The sequence below is a fragment of the Corvus cornix genome, chromosome 8 (genome assembly GCF_000738735.6).
Source record: "Corvus cornix cornix isolate S_Up_H32 chromosome 8, ASM73873v5, whole genome shotgun sequence".
NCBI lineage: Eukaryota > Metazoa > Chordata > Aves > Passeriformes > Corvidae > Corvus > Corvus cornix.
In genome coordinates, this window is record NC_046338.1 from 4,758,937 (window position 1) to 4,772,179 (window position 13,243).

The following is a 13,243-nucleotide window of genomic DNA, read 5'->3' on the forward strand; positions in this document are numbered from 1 at the left end:
AGCCCGTTCACCTGCGGCTGCTGCCTGCTGAGCACACCTGCAGGGTGAGGCAAGGAGTGGTTTCTCTCTCTGGAGGCTGCCAGGAGCTGAGGATCAGCTGCACGTTGAGCTGGTCCTGCCCAGGGCTGAGCCAGCCAGTTTTTAATGGGTTTGTAATGAATGCAAACACTGACCCGCCGTTCACACTCCAGTGGAGCCGCCTGGCACGTGTCCGGGTAACCTTCCCTGCAGGCACGCTCAGCCGGACCCCACACCCGGGGAAGGGACAGGGAGGGAGAGGGGAGCACGGCTGCAGAGGTGGGGACCCGGAGATCAGCTGGTCCTGCTGGGATTTTCCCAGCCCTGGGCACTGGAGCTGGACTTGGTCATAAATCAGAGCTGGCAGAGCCCCAGATAAGGGGGATGCCAGGGCCCAGCATGTTCTCAGGGGCTGTGGGGCTGCAACAGGAAAAGAGGGAGTGCTCTGGGGTCTTTTCGGAGGCCAGTGGGTTTGGAACAGACCCTGCCTTGCTGTGGCCGAGTGCTAAGGCTGCCTCACTGGGCAGCAAGTGGGCTGTGAAGAGGGCACTAAAGCCAGAAAAGGATGGACTGAGGTTGGTCCACCCAGGGGGAATGAAGACAAGAGTATCCCTATGCCCTGTTTTCACTTAATTCGGAGCTGGGGTGTTTAAAGGTGTCACCTTCCCACCACACATCCGACAGCCAGACAATGTTTGTTTTATTTCCTTGATTTATTCCCTCGTTTTATTCCCTTGATACACCTGGCTTATGACAAATAATTATATTATAAACAGAATCTTAGACGTGGCTGTGGCTCCTCAGCCGCTGTGCAGCCCTGCAGGGCTGCAGGGGGTCCGGGGCAGCCCTTTACTTTGGTGGGATGCGGGAACTGGCAGCAGCCCCTGCCACAGCTGGCCTTTCCTCTGGGCAAGGCTGCACAGCCATCCGCAGAGAGCAGGGAGGGAGGGGGCTGTGCCACTCAGGATGGCTTTTACAGGAGGCTGCCTGAAATGCCAAGTGCGCTTGGATGCTCTGACCACAGGCACGACCCACTGAGCATCTCCAACACCGCATGATGTGAGGCGTGGGAAGTCAGGACTTAGGGAAGCAAGATGGAAGGGATGGAGACAGGGCTGGAAGGGGCATTGCAAAGGCAGAGAAGCGAATGGTGCAGACGGAGCTGGGCTTTCTCTGGCCAGATTCCTCGCTCTTTGCTGCAGCTTTCGTTACCGAGTGGGCAGCCCCCGGCCTGACAGGAGCTCCCCAGGGCGGGCCAGAGCAGGGAATGCAAAGCCTCTGAAACCAGCAGTGGCTTTATTAAAAATATGAAAGCTTTCAAACATGCCAGTTACCCCCGACGCTCCGAACACATCCCCCGCAGGACCCACAATCCCAGCAGCGCCAGACCCATCGCTCGGAAAGCCAGGCAAGCCAGGCTGACCCTTCCCACTCCTCGCCCACCCTCCTCTCACCCCCACAAGGAAAGAGGCTCAGTTTAAAGCCGAGGGACTGGGCAGCCACCCGCAGAGTCCCGGCCCGGGCTGCCCCAGCTCAGACCCCCGGACGCTGATGTTCTCATAGCTGGGGGGCGGCGTTGCCTGCGGCTCCTCGGGGTGCGGCGCGTCCAGCCAGGACGGGCTGGGGCGGAACAAGGCGCTGTCGGAGGAGCTGCGCCGGCGGCCGCCCTGCCAGCTCTCGTCCTCCTCCAGGTAGCGGTACAGGGGCGGCGTGAGCTCCTCCTTCCTCCCCGGCGGCTGCACGTAGGCCGGGGTGCCGTGGGCAGGTCTGCAGGTCAGGGCTTCTTCATAGGTGGGGATGGCGCTGGCGTCCCAGGTGCTGCGAGGGAAGAGGGAAAAACCCAGCAGTGCACATCGTCAACATCCCAGCACCCAGCTGGAGCATCCCAGCATCCAGCTGGAGCATCCCAGCACCCAACTGGAGCATCCCAACACTCATCAACCACAGCCATGCCAACATCCCATCACCCAGAGCATCCCAGCACCCAACAGCTGGATCACCCCAGCACCCAATAACTGGAGCACCCCAGCACTTGTCAACTGTAGCATTCCTGTACTCTGTCACCCAAAGCTATCTGAGTGTCCCGCCAACTGCAGCATCTCAGCATCCATCAGCTGGAGCATCCCAACACCCCATCAGCCCCAATCCTTGAGCATGATTAACATCTGTGCTGGGGATGGCACATGGGCAGGTTTTGCATGCTCAGGGTGAAGGGGTGACCATGTCAGCTGCTTCCTGACATCATGAGGGTGCAGAGCCATCCACGGAGGTCTTGCAAGAGGGTCCCACAGGCAAAAGTGCATCCTCATCATGCCTAACCCCTAATTCACCCCAGAAGAGCAGAGGCTGCTGACAGCTGAGGGAGCAGTTTGGCACAAGAACCTGGACAAGCACCAGGCACCCTGGGTCACTGTGGTCAAACACCACTCCTGTGCCAGCCAGAGCCCTCCCTGCACTGGCCAAGCCTAGTGCCACTTCCAGCAGAGCTTTGCTGAGCAAACACAACTTGTGTACAGGGAAAACCTCTGGACAACCTTTGCCCTGCACATGGCCCTGCTTGGCACCCTATGGAACGGCGCAGTCCCAAAGCTGGGAATGCTGTGAAAGCAACTCATCATTGCAGATGAAACCCAGCCCTCTGGGGTGGGGAGGCAGCAGGCATAGGAGGGCACAACTGGTCCAAAGGAAAAGCCATGTGCTCCACAGGGATGCCTCCATGCTGAACTTGGCAGATCCCTGTCCCAGACAAGCTGCCCTGGGCTTCTGCGCCAGGGATTTTGCCAAACAGCCTCAGCTTGCACAGGAATGCTGCCTTGGAAACGCATAGAGGGGGATTTATCCCAGCACAGGATGCTTTGCTGGGGCTGGAGGAGCTGCTGCAGCACCAGCAGTGCTACATCCCACCCAGCATGGGAGCTGGGAGCTCAGGGAAGGGGACATTCCCCACAGGGGCACAGCAAAGTCCCTCCCTGGGACAAGGAGCCTCCCCCCAGATACCCACACTGGCTCACAAGCTCACAGATATCCAGATGGGCACTGAAACACCTGGAGAACCAGGAACGTGCCTCCCACTCCAACTGTGTTTTTATGGTTTAATGTTCTTAAGAGTTTCTTTTAGTGCTGCTTTTCCCCAGAGCCCGATTTATGCTGGAGCCAAGATCTTTGCTGTGACCCCACAAAGCAGCACTGGGAAGGGCTGGCTGGCTCTGCTTCCATAGCAGTCCCTGGAAAAAAAAACCCTTTTGATCAAAAAAACTTTTAATCAAGAAGTGGGAATAAATCTCAGGCTCACACTGGAAGATTCAGGGAACCCGAAAAGCAGCAGAGGAGTTCAGGGCAGGGCAAGAAGTCTTTCCATACCCTACAATCGGCTTCATAAATGACCCTCTGCCTACATTCCTGTCTTGTTGCCATTCCAAGGATTATTTTTCCTTTTTTTTTTTCATTTAACTCCCTTGTAAGAAAGATTTTGCTTCTATTAAAGATGTTATAAACATCTTCATCTTACAGAGCATTGCAGACCTGGGAGACCACGACTGGAGCTCTGAGTGACCTCTCCCCACCCCCCCATCCAAACCTTCTGCCAGAAAACCAATGTATTCTTCTGCTTGGTGGCCCTGCTAAGGAGATTTGTCCCTCGGCACGTGATGGCCCTTCAGGGTGAGGAGAGCTGGATGCAGCCGAGCTGGCCACGGGCACAGCCAGCGTGGGCACAGAGGGGGTGGGCTGGGAGAGGACTGCGGGGGCTCGGGGTGACATTAATGAGTAGGAGCATCTGCTCGGGGAGCAGCGGGACAGCACTGAGCACTGTTGCTGCTCCTGTGAGTTCACCAGCGAGCAAGGCTGGGAACAGGTTCAGGGACAGCCAAGCCCACCCTCCACCTCTGCCCACCCAAGCACGGGCAGGGACGTGGCTCCCACCTGCAGTTCCACTTCTCCGGAGGCTCCGCCGTGAAGTACTGCAGGTCCCTGGGGAAATGGTACTGGTAGCGCCGGGACACCACCCTGGCGTTGGCCTTGACGGACCAGAGGAGGCCGAAGATGAGGAGGATGCCACCGATGCCGCAGCAGAAGAAGCTGACGGAGCGGAGCAGGGCGCTGGAGGAGGAGGAGCTGGGAACGGCCTCGGCTTCCCGGGGAGGCAGGAGGCGAGCCCCGCTGCCAGAGCCCACCTCCCCGTCACTCCACCAGGCAAAGCACAGTGTCCCTGTCACCAGCAGCACGGCCCCCGTGATGGTCAGGCCGTAGCGGAAAGAGGCGGCTGCCATCCTTCAGATGGAGGTTTTAGGAGGGGAGAAGAGTGAGGCAAGGCATGAGAGACCCCACGTCCTGTAAGACAAGAGGGGGGCCAGGTTTGAGCAGGAGAAACTCATGGAAGACCTGCCAGAGGAGAAAATGACTGAGTTAGAACCTCTCCTGGGGTTGCAGCCTCTTTAGCCATTATTACTGACCATCAGAAGGGGCATTTCCACCATCTCAGATGGGAAGCCCTTGGGAAGAGCAAAGTCAGCACCAGGTTGCACCCATAAACTTCCCAACAGCCTCATAAGAACATCCTGATTTTCAAGGAATCACATAGCACTCCCACAAAGGCAGGATGGACACCCCAGCTCCGGGCACTTTCACAGCTCTTCTCTTTGGGTTTTATTCCCGACTTCCTCCCAAACTGGGAGGAATGCCAGCTGGGTTTCCTGGGTTTTCAAAGCATGGCTTATGGAAGAGGTCAGAGAGAGGGACATAAATTTAAGATGTCATCACTTCCGAACTATCAGTGTGCCTGTTTTCTCCTCCAGAACTGATGACATTGGAAAAATCTGCTCAATCTTCATCTACATGAGGTTTAGCACATAAAATCTTACTCCCCTGGGTCAGCTCCAGTGCAGACCTTCTCAAGTTCTTCTGTCAAGACCAACCCCGAAGGTGTTATCACCACTTTCACCTGCCCTATCAGGGTGATCTGGGTTGGTTTGACAACCAAACAGATGAGCTAGTGCCGCATGTTTCTGCTGGGTGACTCCTTTCAGCTAAATGTCACATGCAGAAAGCAACCATGCTTCCCTGGTGCTGGAAAACTTGGGGAGGGGGAACTGGTTTCTGATCTCAGTCCCTGTGACTTTCTCCAGCAAACAGCAAGCATCTGCTCCCTCAGCTTGTGCATCCCCAGCTCCCAACTAACCAAGGGGGCAGAGAGGTCCCACCATGTCCCCCCTGGCCCTGCTCACTGCCCAGCAAGAAGACGCAGGTTCAGCTCCCACTTCTCAGTGGACAAAAAGCTTTGGCCCATGTGGGAGTTAAGCACCAACACTCCCAGGCAGATTCAGTCCTGAGTGACTCCACTGTGAAGGTTTCTCGTGGTGGCAAGTGCCAGTGGAGAACCTGCACGTGAAGGATGGCCAGGACAGAGGAGGAGCTCAAGCAGAAGTGGGTGGACAGATGGACGACCCACACTCAGCTGTCACCTCTGCCTTCATCACTCTGCCTGTGTGTCAGTAACAGGAAGATAATGTGGTGGCTTTGGTCTCCGTTCCTCCAGGCAGGGCTCATCTCCTCCACAGGGGTCTTAAATTGTACCCTGAGATATGAAAGTGCAGACCCAGAGCTGGGCAGGGAGCAGAAGTCCAGCATGGACTTGGTGTCATCAAGGTCAGGTGGAATTATGTTATTTCAAGCCATTATTTATCAGATGGGCTGACTAAATGGAAAGCCAAATTACCTTGTAGCGAAAGAAACACTATCTGATCTAATCGACATTTAATGAAGGAATCTGATGAGAAGCGGGATTTAGGAAAGCTGCAGGACTGGGAGCCCCAACAGCTCACTCCAGGCTTGTCCCAGGGTCACAAGCCCAAATTGCTGTCCAGGCTCATGGTGACCAGTGGCCACCTGCTGGGAAGGAGGTCATGCTCCTGGGCTGAGAAAAGGCAGAGCTTCCCTCTGTAATGGGGGGCATGTTTGGGTGCTCCCTCCTGAATGGCAGGGGCTTGGCTGAGCTGAGATGGAGAAGGGGCTGTTGGAGATGGTATTAGATGCCATCAGGGATCAGCATCCCCAAACCATCACTGAACGTGGGCAGGACACAACAGAAGAGCTGGACTCGGGCTGCCTTGCAGCAGGAGATGCTCAGGAAAGCGCAAGGACCCCACTGACCTGTGAATGCAGCTCCTTTGGATAGCAATGCATTTTCACAGAAAAAATTCAGCCAATATTGTTTGGAGAAAAAAAAAATCACCCAAAAAAAACCCCTACAGCAAAGCTCTCAATCGTACTGCATGGAAATGTCAGGTCACTCCAAACCGAAATCCTGGATTGAACCAGCATCAAGAGTTGAAATGTTCAGCTCCTGCAGTCAACACTCTCCTCGTTCTGGGGTCAGACTGGTGAGCTTTGGGAGATGCTCTGAATTCCCTGGTCAGATTTAGGAGACACTGTGAGTCCCCTGCCTGGGCACGGGAAATTTTGCAGCCTCCAGCACTGAGCACATCTGGAAGCGCTGGCAGTGAGGGGGAGGCAGAGGGAAGGTGGAGAAGCCTCTGGGAGATGATGGATTGACAGCTCGAGAGAATAAACTCTTCTCTCTTGACAAATCCAGCGCGCTGAAAGCTCCCCCAGCCTCCCCGCACGTGCTCCCGCAGCGCCTGTGCGGGGGCAGCTCCGCCGCGCTGGGTGACATTGCCACCGCTGGGTGACATTGCCACCGCACCGTCCCCTTGCCAAGCCCCCTCTCGGCCTGGCACAGCTCTCCTGAGCCTCTCTGAAAGACCCACGGTGTTTTCTCAGCACACCGACCGCTGGAAGAGAAGTCTGAAGGAGCAGAGGCAAGGAGAGATGTGCGAGGCTGGAGCAGGACCCGCGTCCCTGCTCCCGGAGCCTCTCTCGGCGCCGCTCCCGGGGCGCTCAGCATCTGCACAGCAGCTCTCCCTGCCCATGAGCATTCCCAGCACAAGTTTTCGCGGAGGGGCTGCCCATCCGACCACGGCAGCTGCCGGCTCCCAAACACCCTTCTCCACGCTCCGAGCCACCCCGACATTTTGCTCTGCTCTGTCTCCTCCTTTGACCTGCTCTGAACTAGTTTTCCAGGGAATAGATTTGCACGTTGCATGTACAAACAGATAAGATTGTTGATAGTTTACATGGTTCCAGTGAAATGCTGAGAATAGCAGCCCCCATATAAAGTTATGCAGATGGTGATTCATAGGGTCTACTAAGCATTACTCAGAAAAACGCTCTTTTCAAGCAACACGAGAAAAGAAAAGAGTTTTGAACCTCTCCCACCGCCATCAAGCAGAAATCCACCTCCACACCCGTCCCTCCACGGCACTCACAGACCGTCCTTCCAAGCGGGGCTGGAGACCTTTAATCACAGAAGAAGAACGCCGGGGAGAGATGCACCAAAGCGTGAGCATGTCTTTAGGGAGATCCCTTCCTGCCTTTATCCGAATTTGCTATTTTGTTGTGATAGTTATCGGTGAGGGTTTGGTTCCCATTCAAAGCAAAGTAACAATGATGCCTGGGAAGAACGTCCAAGAACTCCGGCGTGCTCAGCCTCCCAAGGCAGGTGCGGACAGAGGAGAGCACATGTTTCCCCTCAGCCAGGCTTCGGGGCGATGCCTGAGCCCCACGTCCCCGGCGGCACCCGCGGGGGTCTGTCCCCCGGCACAGCCCCTGTCCCGCCCGGCACAGCGCCCAGCCGGGGGGTGCCCGTGTCCCCCCGCCGCCCCGGCCCCGCCGCGTACTCACCGCCGCCGGCAGCCCCGCTCCGGCCGAGCGGCGGCTCCGCCGAGCCCGGCCCGCGGGGCGGGCGGGGCCGGGGGCGGGCGGGGGGCGGCGGCGGCTCGGGGCGGGCAGGGACCGGCGCTCCCTCCCGGCACGGCACAGCCCGGCGGGCGGGCGAGCGGCTCCCGGCTCCCCGCAGCGCGCTCCTGCTCCCGGTCCGTCCCGTCGGGGCGCGGCGCTCCCGGCAGTTCGGGATGCAGGGCCCGTGAGGGGTCCCCTGCGGCTGGGACACCCCTGCCCTGGGGACATCACTGCTGTCCTGTGCGTGGGACAGCCACGCTGCAGCACAGGAGGGTCCCTGCCCCAGCCTTGATTTGTGACCACTTTAGTTCTCCTCAGCTCTCTGTCAAACGCTGAAATTGTCCCTTGCCCTCGTTCATGGAATCAGAACGGTTTGGGTTTGGAGGGACCATTTAAGGGCCGTGTAGTCCAACTCCCCTGCAACCAGCGGGGACATCTGCAACTAGATCAGGCTGCTCAGAGCCCCACCTCACCTGGCCTTGGATTTTTCTGGGAATAGGGCTTCCACCACCCCTCTGGGCAACCCATGCCAGTGTTTTATCAGCCTCATTGGAAAAAAACTTTTTTCTTTATAGCTAATACAATTTTTAGTTTAAAACCATTACCCTGCAGCACTCAGGACACCTGGATATCAAACAAGCTGGAGGCAGATTTGATCAAGAGCTGCCGTACCGTGCTGTGCTATGGCTGTGCATTTCACACATCCACAGATCCACCACACTGCTCTCGGGCTACAGCTGAGCATCACTGACAGGCAGAGCCATTTCTATGGATACCCTGGGCTGCTGTTCCTGCACTGCTTGGAGCTCCTCACCTCACCAGCTCGAAAGCAGCTCAAGGTTTACCTGCACAGGCTGCAGGGGCCGATGCACCGCCCTGGTGTGGAATAGTGGCTTAGAAGCCACTCAGCCAAGCTGAGAACATGCAGGTTTACAGCAGACACTGTGGAGTTTTACAAATGGCAGACTGAGGCACATGGAGGGCTGGCTCACACAGGAGTGGCCTTGTAGCAGGTTGGGTCTCCCTCAGAGAGGAGCATGGGGCAGGAGTCCCCAAGGCCAGCACCCAATGATGTGGGGGCACTGTGAATCAGGAGTTACCCTGTTGAAGGACAATAAGACAACTTTTTCTGCTCGTTACCTGCTCAGATATTGTATTTAACTGAAATTTGATTCAAACAGCATCTGAAGCACTTCAAGGTGGCGTTAGTGCACAGCTCCATGCTGTTCCCAGCACAGGGCTGCAGAGCGAGGTGGCTTTGTGCCAGCACACTGGTTTTTAAGCCCCATAACCATCCACAACCTTCTGCCTTCCCCAGAGGTCTGGCCTACAGGCAGCCACAAACCCATGCCAAATACTCCACCACAAAGTAGAGGCTGGAAGTGCTGAATGCTACCAGCACCTCTGTCTGCTTAGCAGCACCTTGGCCAAACTGCATTTTCCCTCTCTGAGAACTTTCCTGCTGGTGGACAAGGTGCTGCAACACGGGGCACAGGGAAAGGGCTTTTCCAGAATAAAGACAGAATATCTGTGGAAAATATGTAAAACATCCCATGTATGGTGAAACTGCAGTGGAGAAAACAAGGAGATATAAAAGACAGTTACAGCCCCTGCAAGAACAAGAACAAAGGAGGAACGGGGAAAGAGATTGTTCCAGTAATTGCCTCCCCCAGGTAAGGATGCTGAGCCTGAGCAATGCTGCTGGCACAAAAAAAGTGCTGCTTTTTGATTCACTGTTCACCTAATTTTGCTGCTGCAGCAAATCACATGTAAAATAGTGCATTTCACTGTATAATCAAGATAAATAAAGTCAGCTTTTCCAGTAGGGGTGTGTGTGCAGATGCATGGACCCTCTGCCCTGTCACAACAGGGGGGTGATACCAAGAGCACCAAGTCAAAAATGAATTTGGATGCACCAAGTCCAGAGCACAGGCTCCCTGCCAGAAACCTTATATGTGGGACCTGGGCCAGGCCACAGGTGTCCATCAGTGATTTGGCACACAGGACACTCTCCCCACGCCCAGCTGCCCCCAGCAAGCACCTCTGGTCATGCCTCCTGTGACAGAGTCACTAAAGAGGCACTGATGTGGCTTCAGGGGTCATTTCTCTGCAGGCATAAGGTGTCCATGTTGTCCAGATCCATAGAGAAGCCATTCCCAGGGCCTGGCCCACCTCGTGCTTCCCTTAGCATGGGCCACTGGGCACAGCAGGAGTGGGTGCAGCCTGCCAGGCTGATAAGGGGCTGCAGCACGTAGCCATGAGGATGTGCAGATGGGACAGAGTTCCTGCATCCAACACGTGTAAAGCAAAGGAGAAACCTCCTGATGTTTATCTTTGCCTTAATTTGCATCTTCTTAAAATGCCTGATTAGTTGTGCTGATTGATGTACTGGCTCAGGCACTCCTACTTAATCCAGTCAGCAAACCCAAGCTTTGAAAATATTTGTCCTACATCTTCACATGATGCAACATTCACCGGTGTCCTTTGGGGTTGAACCAGCAGCTTGACACGAATCTCTCTGTGGTGGTTCTGCTGCATGGGCAGCTGAGGGTTTGGGAGCACTCCTTTGTGCTCTCCAGCATGAAAGGCCAAGCATTTGGATGTGAAAGGGGATCATCCCCCTGACCACAAAGTGGTGTCTGTTTTTTTGGCTAGTTCACCTAGAAGTACTCCTTCTGCAGACAGCTGTGGTTTCGCCCTGAGACTTTATTGACTGCCAAAGTCCTTTTTGTACCATAATATGTACTTTGTAATATATTTTATTATTTAGTTCAAATGGCTTTTACTGAGTTTGAATTCTAACAGAAGAGCAAGAGGTGTACAAAGTTGTCTAAGATCAGTTTCTGAAGTGGTTCCTGCACTAGCTATGTCCATCATCTAGCAAGCCACTGGACCCAAATCCTCTGAGTGTATTAAAGTTTAAATATTTGCTTGATGTCTGCAATGATGTCCCAACCAGCAGCCTGTAAATCTGCACCACACTGAGGAACACAGCTGTGGTGGAAAGTCTTGGAAAGGGACTTGGAAAGTACTGATAGCATCATCCACAGAGGGCTTTATGGACAAGCAGTGTTCTCAAATTCCTTCAGCTCTTCATTTGGGACTTGTGTTAGTACAGGAGTTCCTGGCTGAGGTGCCAACTCCTGTTGGGGCTGTTGTGTAGATAAATAGGTATGGTAAAGCTTTGGGTTTCCTGTAAGGGAAATCTCTGTGTTGCAGATGAGGACAGAAGGAGCTTCCTAGGAACTTTCCAACAAAATCTACAAAGGGTTTGAAATTTGCCTAACAGGGGATGGGGGCAGAAAAGAGTTAAATCCTGATGTCTCAGCTCAGTCTTCAGTCAGACAAAACTTTTCCTGAGCTCCTGGAGATTTTTGCCTCAGGGAAGCCCCGTGTCTGAGCTTCTTTCTTTCTCCATGAAGAGGCACCACGGTTGTGTTACACATGGGTAACCCACCACGCAGTGTGTTTTACACGCCACAGCTGCTGCAGCTCTGCTGGAGTGTGAGCTGCAGTGAGGAAACATTGGTTTCCAGCCCTGCAGGCTCCTCAGTCAAGCTTGATGTTAGTCACATCTATCACACCTGAGCAGAGAGAGCTATGGGAGACCTGCCCTGGCTGCTGGAACACAGCAGCAGTTTGCTTTACTCCACACATTGGATGTCTGAGCTTGAAGCTCCTGTGTATCCTTGATTCCAACGGCTGATGTTCAAAGAAGTAGCAAGCACTTTGATTAAACACAAAACTGGCTAAATTTGCTTCCCCGTGAACTCAGCATTAGATGTGAGATGAACTACAGCTATGCTGACATCCCCGAGACCCGGTACTTCTTCATGCCTCTGCTGCATGCAGCTATTACAGAGCTCTCCAGGGAGTAGGGAATGGGTTGGGCTTTGTTTATTTTTCAGCACAAAAGCACAAAAGAGAAGCTCAAAGCAGCATTAATTACAAATTTTAGAGAAAAACGGTGGAGCTGCCATGCAGCTCTTCTGGTTGCCACCATGTGTGGAGCCCTCGGTGTCCAACACACACCTGTCCCAGATGTGCCACAGCTGTTTTTCCTTTTCCAATGCCCCTGCATTATCCCACTGCCTGCCTCGGCATCAGGCTGCCCACAAGCCCTTGTTCACATCACTGTGCTGTGCTGGGAGGTGGCTGAGGGACATTACACTGCCAGCAAACCTTGCAAACGTTTTGTGGGAAGCATGACAGCCTGAGGAGAGACACAAGGAATGGCTGAGAGGAGGAGTGTTGTCAAGGAGTGTTTTAAGGTTGTTCAAAGAATCACCGGCAAAGGTAGCAGCAAAAACAGATTTAATATAAAAGCAACAGCACGACAAAGTTTGTTAACAAGGTTCACTCTACTACTTACTGGATGGTTAAAGCACAGAGAGAAAAAAAGAAAACAAAAAATCCAACGTTAATCAATCCAGACCAAAATAAACCCAAAATTATCTCTGTGGAGGCTGGGCTGGGCAGGGGGAGACAAAAGGATGGGAAAATGTAAGGATAAAAAGGAATACATCCTAAAGGCACAAAAGTACTTCAATAAACAGCATTTAAACTTAACAGCACTTAAACCTAACAGATTTAACTTACGTTATCAGTTAAGTTAAACAATGTAGCAAAGGATTCATACAGGATTTACTATACCACAACAGCAACTTACTTACAGGCCTAACTTACTTACAAATCTAAAGTACTTAAGAATCCAGGAGAGCAGCATTCCCAGGACATTTGATGTAGCATATGCACACTTGCATGCACACAGACGTAAAGAGTCTGTACAAGATACCTGTAAGAAATTCCCTTCTAATTCAGTGAAATACTCACCTGGGATGCCTTTGCTGCCCTGCTGTGCCCAAAAACCTGTCTGCTTTCTTCAAAGCTCATCTGCAACATCAGCTGTTGACCCAGTGAGAGCTCTGTGACTTCTGCCCGCACACCTTGCCTCGCTTTAACCCAGAACACTTACATCTTCTTACACGGGTTTCTAGGTAACTGAAGACAATTTTGAAACTCTGCAAGAAATGACAGGAGGTGAGTTTGGGAAAGGCTGCAGCTTCTTTGTAATGGCATTAAAAGAGTCAGAGCCAGGCTGTCAGAGGGTATCAACACTCATCTCCAGGGCCACAGCTCCCTCAGTGGGGAATTTGCCTCGCACTCTGGTTAGCTCTGTGGTATGAGGCTCTGAGGAGACCCCACTCCTGATGTCTTCCTGATTTCTGCCTGCAAGAAACAGCACTAGCAGGAGATTTCTCCTATGGAGGTGTAGGAGCAGGTTGCTCCCATGTCTTCCCTCAATCTGTCAGGGAAAAACAGACTCTGTACTGATTTGGAAGAAAGAGGGGGATGTGAATGTGAGTAACAGGCATTTGCAAAGATGCATGTGAAGAAACAGCTGGAAGACATTGCCTAAATTAGTTACCTT

General features: G+C 53.7%; 1 protein-coding gene across 4 annotated transcripts; it reads right to left on the reverse strand.

Annotated features, from left to right (window-relative positions):
- Positions 1–1,294: 1,294 nt before the first annotated feature.
- TMEM61 (transmembrane protein 61) lies at positions 1,295–12,993 on the reverse strand. Of its 4 annotated transcripts, none has more exons than XM_010408791.3 (3): positions 12,646–12,993; positions 3,940–4,347; positions 1,295–1,836 (listed from the first exon to the last, which is right to left on the reverse strand). In XM_010408791.3, exons 2-3 carry the CDS (start codon positions 4,284–4,286, stop codon positions 1,491–1,493), a joined length of 693 nt encoding a protein of 230 aa, XP_010407093.2. In that variant the 5' UTR covers positions 4,287–4,347; positions 12,646–12,993; the 3' UTR covers positions 1,295–1,490. The 4 variants fall into 4 exon arrangements, with proteins under 4 accessions (XP_010407093.2, XP_039412437.1, XP_039412436.1 ...); XM_039556503.1 differs by lacking the exon at positions 12,646–12,993 and adding an exon at positions 7,756–7,807; XM_039556502.1 differs by lacking the exon at positions 12,646–12,993 and adding an exon at positions 7,756–7,807 and having other exon boundaries at positions 3,940–4,398.
- Positions 12,994–13,243: the final 250 nt, after the last annotated feature.